General features: G+C 42.1%; 1 protein-coding gene across 9 annotated transcripts in view; it reads left to right on the top strand.

The window, feature by feature from the left end:
* APC (APC regulator of Wnt signaling pathway) overlaps positions 1-17036 on the top strand; it is a 181129-nt gene that overhangs the window by 76718 nt on the left and 87375 nt on the right. For all 9 annotated transcript variants that reach the window (XM_075932016.2, XM_075932018.2, XM_075932012.2 and 6 more), the window contains 2 exons: positions 5182-5266; positions 6298-6499. In XM_075932016.2, the coding sequence (XP_075788131.2) occupies positions 5182-5266; positions 6298-6499 (287 nt within the window). The remainder of the gene's footprint in view (positions 1-5181; positions 5267-6297; positions 6500-17036) is intronic.

The following is a 17036-nucleotide window of genomic DNA, read 5'->3' as shown; positions in this document are numbered from 1 at the left end:
GTAGTTGCACTGTGCTCTGGCCCTTAGTTGGTATAGGGAAAATTATATCACCCTACAGTATGGAGGTGTCTCCACAACACCTTTATATTTGAAATTTGCCTAGAGGACAATAATTAGGGTCTGAGAGACACTTCAAGATCACATCCCTGTCACAATAAAGAACAGTTTGGCTTCTAAGGGACTCCAGTCTTTCTCTTCCTCTGCCCCAACCCCCTTAGTGGAACACAATCTATCTGGTATCTGCTCTGTGTGTTCCAGAAATAGTTAGCATTAAGGAAGAGTGTCTCAGTAGGCATTTCCTTAAAATAGAAAGAACAAAATTGTAATTGTCTAGAATTTAAGTTTCTAACAGTAACCAAAAATATGCACAATTCTTGATGTCTGAGCAGTTATCGGTATATAATAGTTAAGTGGACATGAGCTGTTTGGACATAGTCTGTCTCTGTGACTACTGCTTCTTGTAAAAGCAGTTTCTAAACCATGAGACAAGACAAAGAATTTTTTATTCCTTTGTGGAGGTTGCCTTGTGGCCATGCCTTTCCATTCATTTTTGTTATTGATGGAGCTTTCATTATAATAGCAAAATCTTTCAGACCTAACTCACATCTGATTAGTCCACCTGAATTTAGGCCATTGAGCATTAGGAGCCTAGAGGCTTAGAAGCCCATTTTAATTCAGTAATCAGTGTTTTTATTGTGACTCTGTTCTGCATCATGGTTTGTTTGTTTTTTTTGTCTTGCTCGGTTGAATAATTTGATCAAACATTGCTTTTGTGATATAGAGTGGAAAGAGGTTTTCTTCAAATCCTAGAGCAGGGGTCAGCAACCTTTCAGAAGTGGCATGCTGAGATTTAACTTATTCACTTCTATTTACGGGTCTGCGTGCCATTGATGGTTTTTAAAATCAACAAAGTCCTATCTTACAGCAGCTTCATTCTAAATAAATTAAGATGCAGATCTTACCATTTAGTGTGATCCTTGGTCTTGCTTTGCCTTGCTTTGTTCTCTGATCTCAGGCTCATAGTTTGATACTTTAGACAGCAAACAAGCCTCTGAGTGTTCAGTCATTAATTGGCTCCAGGAGGGAAAAAGAAGTGACTTCATATGTGAAAATATCTGTTCACAGAAGTATGTAGATTCAAATGCTAAGACCCATGAAAATGCCACTTTCTTCAAACAGTCAAATTGCACAGGCAGGGAATTCCAACAGGTCATGATAGAGACCCTGCGATCTCTCTCTGTAGCCTCAAGTGTGTGCCACAGATCCCTAAACTTCAAAGCCTGTAAGTCTGAGCATTGTAATTCAATGAGCTTTGAAATCCTCAACACCCATTCACTGAAACACTGTCAAATCCATGTAGCTGGTATCAGAGTTGTCTGAGTTGATTAGAAAGGAAAACATCAGGCCAAAACATTGGAAATCTTGAAAACTGTCAGAAAATTCTGATGCAAGTTCTTGCATGTATGTACATTCTAATCTCAACAACACTGATGGTGCAATGTTTCAATAGTTCTTTTAGATGTTGGAAACAGCGGGAAGTCGAGGTGTCAATGTCCTGAAAAAAAATGGCGAGTTTTGCAACAAATGCTAACTTTTCATGTTTCAAAAAGACCCATAACAGTTTGGCCTGCACCCTGCAGAGGAAGGTTGAGTTCATTTAGAAGCGCAGTGATGTCAGTTAGAAACATTAGTTGCGTGATTCATTTGTCATCATCGAGTTCAGGATAGTTTTGATCTCTTTCTGACAAAAAGATCTTGATTGCATCAAGACAGTCCGAAAGTGTGGCAAAACCTTCCCATGGCTTAACCAACAAACACTGCCGTGAAGCGGAATGTCCTTGTATGCACTGTCCATCTCCTCAAACAGAGCTTGAAACTGCCAATGCATCAAGTCAGATTGAGCAACAAGTAAATTCATGATCTTCACCACCTTAGTTATCATCATTAAGCTGAGAGTTAGAAATCTTGGCAAAGATTTTCTTGATGAATAATGCAATGAAAATTTACCATCAGGTGGCCAATTTGATCCTCAGTGATCTTTACAAATCCCTTCCATTTTCTGACCATAGCAGGGGCACTGAAAATATTTCACATATCAAGTCCCCTTTCCTCAAAATGATTAACAAGCATCTTCACTAGATCATCCCCTGTTCTTGTGCCATGCATGGATTTTAGGCAGCATAGCTCTTCTCGAACTTCATCTGAGTCACAGTATCTTGCAAGAACTGTTAATCACAGTACGTCATTCATATCCACACATTCATCAAGTGCAACACTAAATACCACTGCATCTTTTAATGCCACCGTCTATTATTTGTTAATGTTTTCTGCCATTTTACTTATGCGCCTCTCAACTGATCTGGCAAGCACGGGTAAGTCTTTTATTCTGGAGATGATTGTGTCTTTATTGAACAAACAATTGAGAAAAGCACTTCTCATATATTTTCTGTCTGTAAATGGCTTTCCATGTTTTGCAATCAAATGTGCGATTTTGTAACTTCCCTCTGTGACTTTATTTTTAATGACACAGAAGTTAGTCATTAAAGTTAAAGATACTGCTTTGCTTTCAGTACCTTGTGATGGCCAATTTGATTGACTCAGCCTTGTCTGCCTCATCTTGAAATGTTTCTCATGCTTTGTCTGAAAATGTCGTTGATGTGTGGGCAAACAATACTCTCACAACAAAGAGCACAAACAGCACAGTCTTTATGTTGAACAAATCCGTATTCATCTCTCCAAGAAGGCTGAAATGAGTGAACATCTGACTTTGCTTTCTTAGGAACCACCATTAGTGGCTGAGAACCAATTCTTTCTGCTGCCAGGGTCTCTGTTTTTGTTTTTGTTTTTTAAAAAATACGCTATTTTGATGGCTTTTCTTCTTCCCTCCGGCTTTGGGTGCCTCATAATAACACCAGGCCAATGCATATGGGAGAAGCTAGAGACGGTCAAAGAGCAATAGTTTTTCCAGTCAGTACTATGCATGTATGCAAAGAGCAAGGGTATGTCTACACTACCCCGCTAGTTCGAACTAGCGGGGTAATGTAGGCATACCGCACTTGCAAATGAAGCCCGGGATTTGAATTTCCCGGGCTTCATTTGCATAAGCGGGGAGCCGCCATTTTTAAATCCCCGCTGGTTCGAACCCCGTGTAGCGTGGCTACACGGGGCTCGAACTAGGTAGTTCGGACTAGGTTCCTATTCCGAACTACCTAGTTTGAGCCCCGTGTAGCCGCGCTACACGGGGGTTCGAACCAGCGGGGATTTAAAAATGGCGGCTCCCCTCTTATGCAAATGAAGCCCGGGAAATTCAAATCCCGGGCTTCATTTGCAAGTGCGGTATGCCTACATTACCCTCCTAGTTCGAACTAGGAGGATAGTGTAGACATACCCCAATAGTTTTTTTCAGTCATATTACATATGCAATTGATTTTTCCAGTCAATAATATTCATTAAGAATGAAATGCACCAGTGATGTGGCCATCAACCACATTCAATATTTAAGCTCTGAGTTGGAGGCCATACGGGGGGAAATATGTGCACAGTAACCACTTTGCCAGGAGCTCTGCACATATCTGGGTGAACAGAGGAGGGATCATCAGATCCATATTTAAGTAAATGTGTTGGCTGTAGTATAAGTGGGGTGAAGTAGCCACTTACTGGAGCACAGACTGGAACAGTAGCCCTGGGACAGGAAGGGTCTGTTTTGCAGCCTAACACTCTGGTTGTGTGTGGAAAGGTGAATTTAAACTCCCCAGCCCACTTACATTCCTACATAAGCTAGTCACTCAAGGTTTATGAAGTTTTGTATTTAAATTCATTCCTTTTCATCTCAGATTGTTCCTAGGGAATCTGATTGCCTGATTTAGCCTTAAAATGTCCTTGATGCATTTTTAACCCTGTATCACTTATGTATCCTGTAAATTAGTATGATATTTATATTTAGTTTCATATATTTAATTCATTTGTCCACCATCCACTACTGTACCTGTTTATCACAATTGCAGTAGTGAGATGTGGCCCCGGCCCATGGAGCAGCCACTCCCGCCACGCAGCCCTGGCCCTAGATGCTGGATGAGCAGCCGCCAGACCATGTGGCCCAAGTCCTGGCCCTGGCTGCTGAGGAGCAGCTGCAGTGGCCCTAGTCCCTGCCCCAGCAGCCTGAGAAGCCACTGCTACCATGTGACCCTGGCCCCAGCTGCCAGAGGAGCAGCCATTGGGCCATGTTGCCCAAATTCCGGCCCCAGCCACCAAGAAGCAGTCAGAGTGGCTCCAGTCCTGGCCCAAGTCCCAGCTCGTCTGCCAAAGGAGATTGCCTGGCTGAGCCCCCATGCACCCACCACCAGCCGCGGCAGCTCACCTGCTTCCACCAGCTCACTGCGGCGTGACTTAGGAATGGAATTGGGTGGGCGGAGAAAGGGGGAGCACTGGCTGCTCATGCATGGCCCAATCTGCAGTGTCCCCGCCTTCCCCCTAGAGCTGGTGCTGCAGCTGCATGCTGGTTGCGAGGTTCCAGAGGCAGTGCATATGGGGGAGAGGGGGCTGAGTTCCCACCGCACATGCCACTAAAATCAGCTCACATGCCTAGGTTTCCAACCCTGTGTTAGAGTATTAAGTTTTTTTCTGATAGGCAGGTGATAGCAGAAGTAATATGTTACGACCTTTAATATTTAGTCACTGAAGTGATGAGTCTCTATGGAAAAACTTTGGCAACTGAGCATCTATGCTTCTATTTGAAGTCATTACAAGTTAAAGAGTTTCAGTACCTCTGAATATTAAGCTGCTTTTATTTTGGTTCATAAATAATCGATTTGCAAGATTAATTGTAGGCACACAAAGTTTGCAAATCTTGGCCTTCACTTTTGCACATCTTGATTTTGCCATGTGTAACACAAAGGTAACACCCAACTCCTTGAAATACAGATAGGAATTATGCTGTAAAAGATCATTTGTTGTTTTAAGGGAACAAACTCCTGAATGCAATCATGTTTGAAATAATGTTGTAATCAAATCAAATAAAATCGTTGTAATGACAGTTGATTGCTGTTCAGATTAAATGTTGCAATGGGCTTGAGCCAATATTGCATTATTTATTATAATAAAATCTGATATTTGGGGAAGAAGAGACACCTGTTTCAGTTGTTGTCTGGATCTTTTTTTAGTTGTGCTCCATTTTTTTCCCAGGAGGTGCTGAAGCAACTACAAGGAAGCATTGAAGATGAGGCAATGGCTTCTTCTGGACAAATTGATTTGTTGGAGCGGCTTAAAGGTAAATTTGAAGATTTTTTTAAAGTAGGTTTACTTGCTTGCCAATCTTAGTTGCCAAGGTGTAATTTTCGAAGGATACCAAGTCCCATTGACTTTCTCTGACCCTTAAAAACCTTGTCACTTTTGAAAATGGGACTAAAGATCCTAAATCCCTTAGAATAGAATTCTCTGAAGTACCTAAGTCTCCATGCAAAATACTACTGATACACAAGCTACATTTTATTGAACTTCAGTAAAACTACTTTTGACTTTTATTGCACAATAATGATTTATTATCTTTTTGTTTAGCTTAATAACATGATCCTCCAAATGTACAATCAAGGTTGGTTGGTTTACACAATATTTGCTTTGGGATTTGTAGAAGAACTTGTTTGTTTCCACTAGGAATGTAATAGTTAACTATTTAGATGATTAACTGATAAGCATGAGCTTATTGGTTACCATAAAGGTTACATGTCGGCTCCTTGCTCTACATTCAGGGAGCCAGCTCCCTTACTGTGCTTCTGGCTCTGTAAGAGCCCACAGTGTGGGGACAGGCAGCCAACTCCTTGGGAGCGGAGCCGGGAGTCAACTTAAAAGCTGGCTCCCAGGGAGCTGGCACGCACCCTGCGCTGCTCCCTGTGATAGAGACAGAAGAACAGGGTGACAGCCAGCAGGGTGGCAGGTGGGAGCCATCTGCCTCCCCTGGTTGCAGGCTCTGAAGTATAAAGCTTATACTGCAGGGCCCACAGCACAATTGTTTCCCTGGAAGTAGGGCTGGCAGCTGGGAGCTGGCTCCCAATGAGCTGGCTGTGCTGTAGGCTCTGAAGTATAAGCTTTATATTGCAGAACCTGCCGTGTGTAGCTGCAAAGATTTTTAACAGTTACATAGGTACCTAATTATCTGCATTTTAACATCCCTAGTTTCCACCATCCTGAAGCCAAATATATACACAAAACACACACAAAATATAAAATTAAAGTGCAAATAATCTTTTAGGTTTGTTGTTAAGATTCTGCTCTTCAAAGATTTGTTCTTTATTTTTCATTCAGAACTGAATTTGGATAGCAGTAACTTTCCTGGAGTGAAGCTAAGGCCAAAGATGTCCTTGCGTTCATATGGAAGTAGGGAAGGATCTGTGTCAAGTCGTTCTGGAGAATGCAGCCCTGTTCCAATGGGATCATTTCCAAGAAGAGGGTTTATGAACGGAAGCAGAGAGAGCACTGGTTATTTAGAAGAACTAGAAAAAGAAAGGTAATTTTTAATTGGTGTTCATTGTGCTTTGACCTTGTTTTAATTTTATAAATATAAACTTGATGATATTTTTAAAATAAAATGAAAAAATCCCCACATTCTAATATCATTCAGGCATCACTTGTATTTATTTTGGACAACAAATAATTAGAAGTAGATGAATACTTACATCTGTTGTAGATTTCTGGTTCCATTAAATAAAGAAGAAGAAAGTAGCAATTAAAACATGTACAGTGTTTGTCCTTATATGATCCACAGTTGCAGTTGAGGCAGCTGACTGTGGATTCTTTAGGTCAGCCGTGTCTGAGATAGTGTTAGCATGTTTGTTACTCAGTGTTTTCTTTTGCTTAAAAAAAAAGGCAGAAAAAAGGACTTCATCTGGTACTGGGTTTAAGATGTGTCCTTGTGAGTCAATAATGCCCTTTAATAATGGACATTCAAGGTACTTATGCCTCAGCATATTTCAAGGCACATTCTAGAGAGATGATCCATTTGCAAGATTTTCTTGAACAGAACACAAAAGGCAAGAAGATTACCTGAAGCTCTTTTTAAAGAACAGGACTTCAGATGTAAGGCCTTCAGAATCTCACAGATTTTGGTTATAAACAAAAAATTTAGAGCAAAGGGTGATTTTTTTTCCCCTAATGATTCTAAAAATCTTAGTCATTTGCTTCATAACACGACACTACAGTGATGATTTATATTTGCAAACAGCAGAGAGCAAGATCTGAACTTCTGTTTCAAGAGGTTATACATGTTGGGAATTGGTGTGTAGGCATGAAAATTGCACTTCATGTACCATGTTTGCAGAATGTTGTGATGGACTTCCTCAGCAGGCAGTTTTCAAGCTACTACTAACAGTCAGTGAGGTAGGCAATCATATTCAAAAAGCTAGGTCCATTTGCTACAGAACTATGTGTGACGAAGGGGAATAAAAAATGTTACAAGTTGAGTTCCAGAGATAGCCAGGATCAGAGATCTCTGTCTGGACTCCAAATCTAATGTATACATATCCTCTGATTCCACTACTCCCAAGAATCATCACTAATGAGCTAAGATGATCATGCTGGCACTCGTCTGACCAAGGCAGTTCAGATTTTTAAACCTGATAAATCTCTGTTTGTCCTCCCATCTAATTACAGTAGACTTCCGATAATCCGGAACCTATGGGACCTAGGTGGTGCTGGATTATCAGATATCTCGGACTATCAGGAGGTACTATAAGCTGGTTATATATATATATATATACTGTATATATTATATACTGTATATAAAGTCTTCTAAACCCTTTTTATTGTACATACTGTATACAGTATACTGTAATGTTTTAGTTTTTTTAAGCCTTTTTTACCCTTTTTGCTCAGTTCAGCTGCTGCCGCTGTTACCTTGTGACTCATTTTTTGCCAAAGGTCACTCACTAGGCTCTTGCCATTTTGATGCTGGACTATCAGGAGTGCCGGACTATTGGATGCCGGACTGTATTGGAGTTTTACTGTAGTTCTTCAGCCAGATGTAATATCAAAAGGAAGAAGCAGATGTTTCCTTCAGATCTTCCATGCACCTCATACCATGAAGCCTCCTGACTAATATAAGTAGAGAGAAAAGCTACTCTGCAGAAGTATAAAATATCCTTTTTCACAGTAGAAAGGACTCTTCTAGGTGGTTTATTCAGTAAATCTCACCAATATTGGTTCTGTCTCAAACTCACATACCTGATATACTAGATTATCTCATGTCCTTAAAGAACTGAAGATTGAAAATTCCCTTAAGGTTCACCTAGCAGTCATTTGATCTTGACATGCTCCTATTCAGGGCCATTGAACACGCTCATGTCCCGCAGTAGCTAGATTCTTGAAGGTCCTTATTCAGGTTTCTCTCTAGCCAGCAAATCCCTCCTACCATGGGATTTTGACCTATTGCTGATGGTTTTATCCTTAGAGTCCCTACCTACATATTTCCTCTTCCACTTGTCCATCAAAATAGCCTTTGTAGTGACTATAATATTGACTGTAAGGGCAGTAGTATGATGGGACTTCTATTCATGGTATTTCATAGGGACAGCAGGATGATCTTGTTTTTCCAAAGCTAGTCTTAGACTTCCATTTCATCCAAGTACTGTAGTATACTTGTCTGTATTTTTCCTATGCCACATTCCAACAAAGGCAAAAGTAAAGATCACACCAGTATTATCCTTCTATCTAGATAGAATTAAGTCATTTAGGGCATCCTCTTACTTACTTGTTGCTTATGTAGGTATGGATGAGCATGCAAGGTCAGTGTGTATTGACATAAACTTTTGAACTGGATTTCTGCTTGTGCTAAATTGGGTTATCAAATGGATAATTGAAATCCACTTTCGAGCACGATAGCCCACTTAACCCACTGGGGTTAAGCAGCTTCAGTAGTTTCTATTAAAAATGTTCCAATAATAGAAATACGTTTGAAATTATTCACATGCTTACACAACATTGCTTCATAATAGAAACATCAAAATTTGATGCTAATTTTGGTAGAGCCTTCTTATAATCATTCAGATAGATTCCTAGTACCTATATACTGTGATCTAAGTTCCTGCTTTCAGTGACCAAAAAGTGTAAGTGTGTGTGTGTGTGTGTGTGTGTGTGTGTGTGTGTGTGTGTATATATTAGAGAACACCTATATAGTTGAAAGGACTGGGCGGGAGGGATGATTGGGGTCACCTTGCCATTGCTCTTCTTGGGTTCACAGGCACAATGACCCTCAGAATAAAAGTACAGCCCCCAGTGGATGCTGCTGGCTTGAAGAATCCAAATTCGAGTGCCTAGGGTAAATGCGCAACAAAAGTGTACTATGTATAGATAACACATCTTGAAGAACCAGTTACTATAAGGAAACTTGTTTTATAGTATTTTAATGTCATTTCCTATGTTTTGTGTTTAAATTTGTTTGACATGTTTGCATGCTAACTTTGTATTCTTAAATATAGAAATATTTACCAGGTATGTATTTTATTTTATTTTTAAAACCCCCTAACCTTTTTGAAAGTTCAATGGATTTTTGACATACATTGAGGCTATGTCTACACTCGCGGCTTCTTGCGCAAGTAATATGCAAATGAGGCTAAGCATGGAATATCGCCGAGCCTTATTTGCATACCTAATGAGCCACCATTTTTTCAGAAGAGGCTCTTGCGCAAGAAGGAGCGTCTACACTGCCCCTTCTTGCGCAAGAAAAACCCTCTTGCGCAACGCCATTCTTCCTGAAAAGTAATAGGTATAACGGCATTACGCAAGAGGGTTTTTCTTGCGCAAGAAGGGGCAGTGTAGATGCTCGTTCTTGCGCAAGAGCCTCTTCTGAAAAAAAATGGTGGCTCATTAGGTATGCAAATGAGGCTCGGCGATATTCCACGCTTAGCCTCATTTACATATTACTTGCACATGAAGCCGCGAGTGTAGCCATAGCCTAAAAGTTTAAAACAAAGAATAATTGGACCTCCCTGATTTGGCATTCTCGGGACCTGACTGGTCCTGGACAGGGGAGCTTGCTGGACCAGGGAAGTTGGTGGAATCGCCAGCCTCCCTTCTGGGCTCCTCTTCCCAGCGAGCTCTGGCAGCGCCGCTGGAGCTCTCAGCAGTCCCACTGGTCTAACAGTGGACTTGCCAGAGCTCCCAGTGGCCCCACCAGCCTCATAGCAGCACTGCTGGACCTCGTGACAGCCTCACTGCTCTGCTGGAGGCCCTAGTGGCCTCGCCCTGCGATCTCCAGCACTCCCACCGGCTTCCTTGCCTTGCTGACTGTGGGCTCTGGTGCCCCACGGGATCCTCTGCCCCGCTAGCCCTGCTGGCTGACTCTGTTCTGGGCTACAAGCAACCTCTGCTGCTGGGGCTCTCTGGTCCCACAAAATCCATAGACCTGCCAGACTATAGATGTTGCCAGATAAGAGAGACCAGACCACAGAGGTTTAACCTTTAGAACAGTTTTCTGATGTATTACAGCCATGAAATTTACCCCATTATACTCCACACATTTTACTAAATAGAAATAAAATATATGAAAATTTACTCTCAGGTAAGTTACTCTGCTACAGCTGTTAAATACATTTTAATCTGTGATTTCACATGTTTAGAATTCATTTTGTAACCTGTTGTCTGTTTCTCCAAAGCTCATTTCAGAAGTTAGAGTGAAACAGTATCCCTAATGGCAGATGTCCAACTGTTGAGTAAGGGTCAAGCCCTGTTTGTTTTTCTAGTTTAGTTAGCTTAGTACTGTGGTCTTTCTCACCCCTGTAATACATGAGCAGAGAACTGGATTGGACAACTTGTCTGGAACTGACGAGATATTGGGATATAGTCTAATAAAATATTTGTATTTCTTCTGCTTTGTCTTCCCTTCTATATGTATGTTTCCTCTGTTGATTCTGACCTTTTCTCACTCTTTTTGTGTGTCTACTGCTTACCTCTTGATGCTAGCTCACTTTTGTTGCCTCTTTCTTAGGCATTTTTAGTGGCTACCGGTAATGTTTGCTAGTCCTGGGGGATTTTAATGAAACTTCAGATTTTTGAAAGGTACCAAGTTTGTGTTCAGTCTAAGTATTATCTCTGCTACAATATTTCTGAATTTTCACTAACTTAATGCCAGTTTTCATTCATACGAAATTGAAACTTTCTGATGGTATTTTCAGTAGAAACTAATAGCATTTCCCAGTTTTTGCCAGTTCAAGGATCACTGCCTAATAAATTAAGTTGCTTATCTAAGTCACTTAGCTTCGAAGATTTCTCATGTTCATGCATGTTTTATGCATTAACTGCTTAGAAGGGACAACTGTACATGGTTTGCCTTTTGGCATTTAAAAAAGGTTATAAAAATCAGTCATTTTTATAGGAAATTATTTGTTAGGATTTTTTTATTTGTTTTAATGTTTTCTCATTTTATAGGCTAAGAATATCAATGAAAATATTTAGTATACATGCAGTTATAGAGTATAAATAGTGTAGTAGATGTTTTGTTTCTGTCCATCCTTTTAACAGAGGAATATTATTGATTCCCAAAAGTAAGGCAGTTTTTATCTTCCTACCTAGCTCTTTACTAGCCAACTTTTAGTTGAATCCAGGTGCTGCAAGAAAGAGCCCATGTGAAATGCTAACTTGTCAGAAAAGCAGTTTGTGATTATTATTAAGTATCTTCCTTTGTTGTCTGCAGTGTGGTTGCAGCCATGTTAGTCCCAAGATATTAGAGCAATAGGGTGGGTGAGGTAATATCTTTTTTTTTTGTAGTAGGACCAACTTGTGTTTGTGAGAGACTAGTTTTGAGCTATGCAGAGCTCTTCTTCAGGTTGACCTCACCCATGTTGCCATTACTAAAGTGGAGGCATTCCCTCAGGGCATCTATTACATTGTTTATGGAACCCTGTTGCTTCCTTTATTTTTTTTCATCCTTGTTTCCACCATCCTTTTCTGCTTCCATTTCACAAAGCACATTGTACTTCCCCCAGAATTTCTAACTCCTCAGACTAAGTACTCTGCATCTTCTAGAAGAATAGCAATCATTTGTGTTCATTTTTATATTCTGTGAATAGATTCTGGTTGTTTAGAGTTGTTTAATATCAATTTTGAAAATCTTTTCTCTGGAGATTTAGATGTGAAAGACTTTTGTAAAAGTACATCTATATTGTGTGTTAATAGATTTTTATTTGAAATTGGAAGTTTACCATAAAATCAATTTGTTTAAACTGGACATTTGGATTATATAGCTAGTGTTTCTTGGAAAATAGTATTTTCTGTATGCATTGATAGTGAGTGTACATGTTCCATTGCTCTCTAATGACAAAAAATGTACCACTGTATAATTAGAGTAGAAAGCGGAAATTGCTTTTTAATGGAGGTCTAATCTAATTCATAGCTTGAGACGTCAGCCAAATTAGATTATTTCTAAAGTAAAAGACAGTGGTGGGTTTGTTTGCTTTTGATTAGTTGTTGATTTTTAAAAAATTATTATTGAAGTCACATCAGTCATTGTATACAATTAAATAATCTGGATTTTTTAAATTATTATGCAGTCAAATCATGACATTTTACAGAAGAATTCCTGAAATTACCTGAGAGATGATGTGTTCTTTGTGCTTCCACAATTTGTACAACACACAGTTTAGGGAGCTCTGATCTTGCTTGGACTATCAAGATGCTTTTTCTTAAAGAAAATAAATTTAAATATCACAGATACAATTAGAGGAATGGTACTTTGAGGAAATGAGGTGGTTTTGCTTTGTTTGCTACTAGCTGCCTCTTGTGTGCTCTGTAAGAGCATAGACAGACGTTTTGCCACATGGTGGAGGGAAGGTTCCAAGCTAACGTCTTTGTCACACAGAATTAGCTAGTACAGCGCTTGCTAGAGCTCTCTGCATGGCAAATCAGGATTGTTGCTGATTATACCTTGTCCCTCTTCTATTTGACTGAGTGGATGAGGTATGATAAAAGGAAGAAACACGCCTGAAGGTTTGTTAGTCATTGCTTTCTTTACCCTGTGCAGCTTTGGAGGAACTGTCACTAAGGGATCCGCCTTGCCCAGCTCACGTAGCCACTCCTCACACAGTATTTCGCTGTTCAAGTAGGCCCATCTTGTGCTCCCTGGTGAGATATCAGGAATGCAAATCAAGAAGGATTTCTGTCAGATAACAAACAGCCGTGCTCCTCTTTGAGGAATGGTCCATGCTTTGTCCATTGTTGAAGTCCATATTCAGGTAGAGTTCAGATCCAGGGGCTTCGCCAGACAGATCCAGTGGGAGGCTGAATCAGGAGGCCAGGCTCTGTCAAGGCTAACAAAGGATCTTTTGGACACCAAAGCTGAGAGCCATATCTTTGGATTCTTTAGAGAATAGATGTCACTGATTTTTCAAGTACTGTGAAACACGAAAACCTGTTACATTTCATCAGGGTACCACATAGAATTAAACCTAGCCAAGAGCTAACTTTGTTAATTTCCCAGGAATCCCAGGAAATGGAGGGGAAATAGTTACAACTATCAGCAATCTACACCTAATCTGGGGAATTTCTCTGATTCCAGATCATTAAAAATTTAGTATATATTTCATACTTATTGCTCCTGATTACCTGGAGGCAGCTCCTCTGGAATTTGATCTAATTTGGCTTAGATCAGGGCTACTTAAAATGCGTGCAGCCCGCGGCCCATTTATTTGCGGCCTGCGGTGCAGTTTGGGTTTACTCAGGGTTCAACATGTGGCCTGTAGGTGAGAAGTGAGCAGATGGGCTGGAACAGACATTTCTAGCCTCCTGCACACCGCTCAGCTGGGTGACCACACGGGAGCAAGTGGCGCAGACCGCTGTCAGAACGCCGTGCTCCCCGTGCAGCACGGGGGTCAGCACCATCACAGCTCACCAGCTGCCAAAATCTACTCGCCATGGGTGAGTGGGCCAGTGGATTTGTCGAGCCCTGCTAAAAGGTGCTGACTGGCTCACATTGGGCACATTTGGGTCCAGTGCCACGGCTTAAGGCTTAATCTTTGTATTCATGCCTGTCAGTGTGAAAGAAACTATTTGCATATATATTTGCATGTACATGCAACCACACTTAAGTTGCAGTCCTCAGCATGTGCTGTGAGTATCATTGTGGCCCCCAGGGCTTCCAAATTTGAGTAGCCCTGGCTTAGATGATACATAAGGAATTAAAGATAGATGTTCTTTGGGATCTAAATGCAGCATTTGAACCACGAGAGTTTGTATTTACCAGTGTTAAAGATGCTTATTTCTGTATTTTAAAATGATAGCTTATTAGAGCCCTACATATCTGCAGGTATCTGTGGACCATGTTTGCAGATCGGATGTGGCTACACATATTCTAGCAACACAAGACTCTATAGCCGTGGTCACCAACCCGTTGATCACAATCGACTGGTTGATCCCGGGGGCTCGACTGGTCGATCGTGAGGCTTTCAGGGGGCTCCCTTTCTGCCCCCAACCTCAAGAAGAACCCCACGCTGATGCTACCTCCAGCGACAACAGAGGTAGCGCTGGCTTCCTGAGGGGTGGGGTGGAGTTCTGCAGCTGCTGAAGTGAGCAGGCTGCTCTTCCCCTCTCCTCAAATAGCCGACGTGGTACCTAAAACCCTGGTCCATTGCACACTGGGGACTTACTTCCTCTGCTGTCTTCCTGCATGCCTGGGAGGAAGGAGGAGTCTGGGACTGCTCCAGCTCAAACTGCTCAGGTAGCACGTGCTGCCGTGGGGAGCAGAGGAGCAAGGCACATGATGCCTGAACAGTTGGAGCTGGCGTGGTCTGGGACTCCCCCTCTCCCCACACAGGAAGGCAGCAGGGGGAAAAGGTCCCCGGCGCATGATGGACTGGCATTTCAGGTACTGCGCCGGCTGTTTGGGGGATGGGAGAGTAGCCTGCGCACTTCCTGAGCCTTGGCACGCAGCTGCAGGATCCCCAGGTACCGGTCCCTGTTCACTCCCCCTGCCCAGACCCCACAAGTACCCTGTCTCTTGCCCCAGCACCCAGTCCCATGCCCTGGCACCCATCGGCATCCTGTCCCAGTACCCTCTCCCCTACCCCAGCACCCTCTCCCATGCCCCAGCACTCATTAGCACCCTGTCCCAGCACCCTATTCCCTACCCCAGAACCTTCTCCCCTACCCCAGCACCCACCGGCACCCTGTCCCTTGCCCCAGCACCCATTGGCCCCCTGCCCCTGCACCCTGTCCCAGGCCACTGCCCTGGCACCCACTGGCATCCTGTCTCCTGTCCTAGCACCTTGTTCCCTACCCCAGGCCCCTGCCCTGTCTCCTGTCCCAGCACCCTGTCTCCTGCTCCAGCACCTGCTGGCACCCTTTACCCTGCCCCAGCCTCCTGCCCTGGCACCCACTGGTGCCCTGTCCCCTGCCTCAGCACCCATGGGCACTCTGCCTCAGCATCCTGTCCCCTGCCTCCACCAGCATAATTAGGGCCACATTAGTGAGGCTTGAGGGGTTTTGGATGGGTTGAAAATCTCACTTGTGTGGCCCCAACTGACTTTTCTGTGGGTCAGTGACCCCTGACTCAAAACAGGTTCCCCGCCCCTATCATAAATAAAGACAATGCTGAAACCTTTTGGCTACGTCTACACTGGCACCCTTTTCCAGAAATGCTTAAAACGGAACAGTTTTCCGTTATAAGTATTTCCGGAAAAAGCGCGTCTACATTGGCAGGATGCTTTTCCGGAAAAGCACTTTTTCCGGAAAAGCGTCCGTGGCCAATGTAGATGCTCTTTTCCAGAAAAAAGCCCCGATCGTCATTTTCGCAGTAGGCTTTTTTGCGGAAAAGACTACTGTGCTGTCTACATTGGCCCTTTTCCGGAACAGTTTTTCCGGAAAAGGACTTCTGCCCGAACGGGAGCAGCATAGTTTTTCCGGAAAAACACCGACAATTTTACAGTAGATAGTCATTGCTTTTCTGGAAAAGCAAGCGGCCAGTGTAGACAGCTGGTAGGTTATTCCGGAAAAGCGGCCCAGTGTAGACACAGCCTTTATGTCTTACATAATATTTTATTTAAAAATGAAGCCTGACCAACAAGCCCCCAATTGGGGTCAAACCCTCATCTAGCCACAGCAGAATAACATTCCTGTACTCCCCCCATCTCGACCCCAAATCTGAGCCAATCATAGACTGGAACCCTGTTTTGAGCCGCTCACATCCCCAAACTCCTGCACCCCCACCTCCCCAGTCTTCTGCCACTCTTGCACCATTCACACACTGATGGAGAGAAGGGGAACAAAAAGTACATCTGAATAGAAAAACACAACATAAGGTACTTTTCTTTGTGCTTTCTACATTACATTTGCACCGCTAACTACACATTTGAAATGAGAAGCTTTGAACATCATACATATTAATCCCTACAAACACTTCTATTGACATAAAACAAACTTCAAGCCTATGAAATAAAATTCTTTTCAATATTTTATTCATGTCAATGAAAAAAACAGAACTAGTATAGGTTTAACCTCTTCGGTTCAGCAGTCTCTATATTGGCAACATCCATGATCTGGCATGATTTTAGTTAGCTGTATGTCTGCTTATTATGGGTGTGGTCAAGGTTCCTGTGGCCCCATCAAGTTTGTTTACAGCCACCAGTCCTGGTTCTCAGTGTTCTGTGCTGTTATTTAGCTCTAATTTACTTCTAAATGTCTTATAAGAGCCCAGTAAGCAATGGAAGTGTTGGTAATGCTGCTAGACAATATTGACCTCCCATGGTCTGGCAAATTCTCTGGTTCAGCACCAGTCAGGTCCTGAGGGTGCCAGACTAGAGAGGTTCAATCTGCGTATCAGAAAAAATATTGCAGTAGTAATATACTCCTTTAAAAATTACGTGGAGCTTTAACTAAAGGAAGAACAAAATAGTCCTATGAAACATGAAAAATATACCAGACACCAATTTAAATACAGAAGGTGCAAAGATAGAAGAAAATCTTTTTTATCTTTTTTTCAGTGGTGTCACAAGCATAAATAACAATGTCAAGTGCATTGGAAAATTTGATACATGAAGTATGAGGGTTTTAACTATAATTTG

This window comes from Pelodiscus sinensis, chromosome 6 (assembly GCF_052426305.1).
Source record: "Pelodiscus sinensis isolate ZL-2025 chromosome 6, ASM5242630v1, whole genome shotgun sequence".
Classification (NCBI taxonomy): domain Eukaryota; kingdom Metazoa; phylum Chordata; order Testudines; family Trionychidae; genus Pelodiscus; species Pelodiscus sinensis.
Note: the sequence above shows the minus strand (reverse complement) of the source record. Positions and strands in the feature narration are given on the sequence as shown.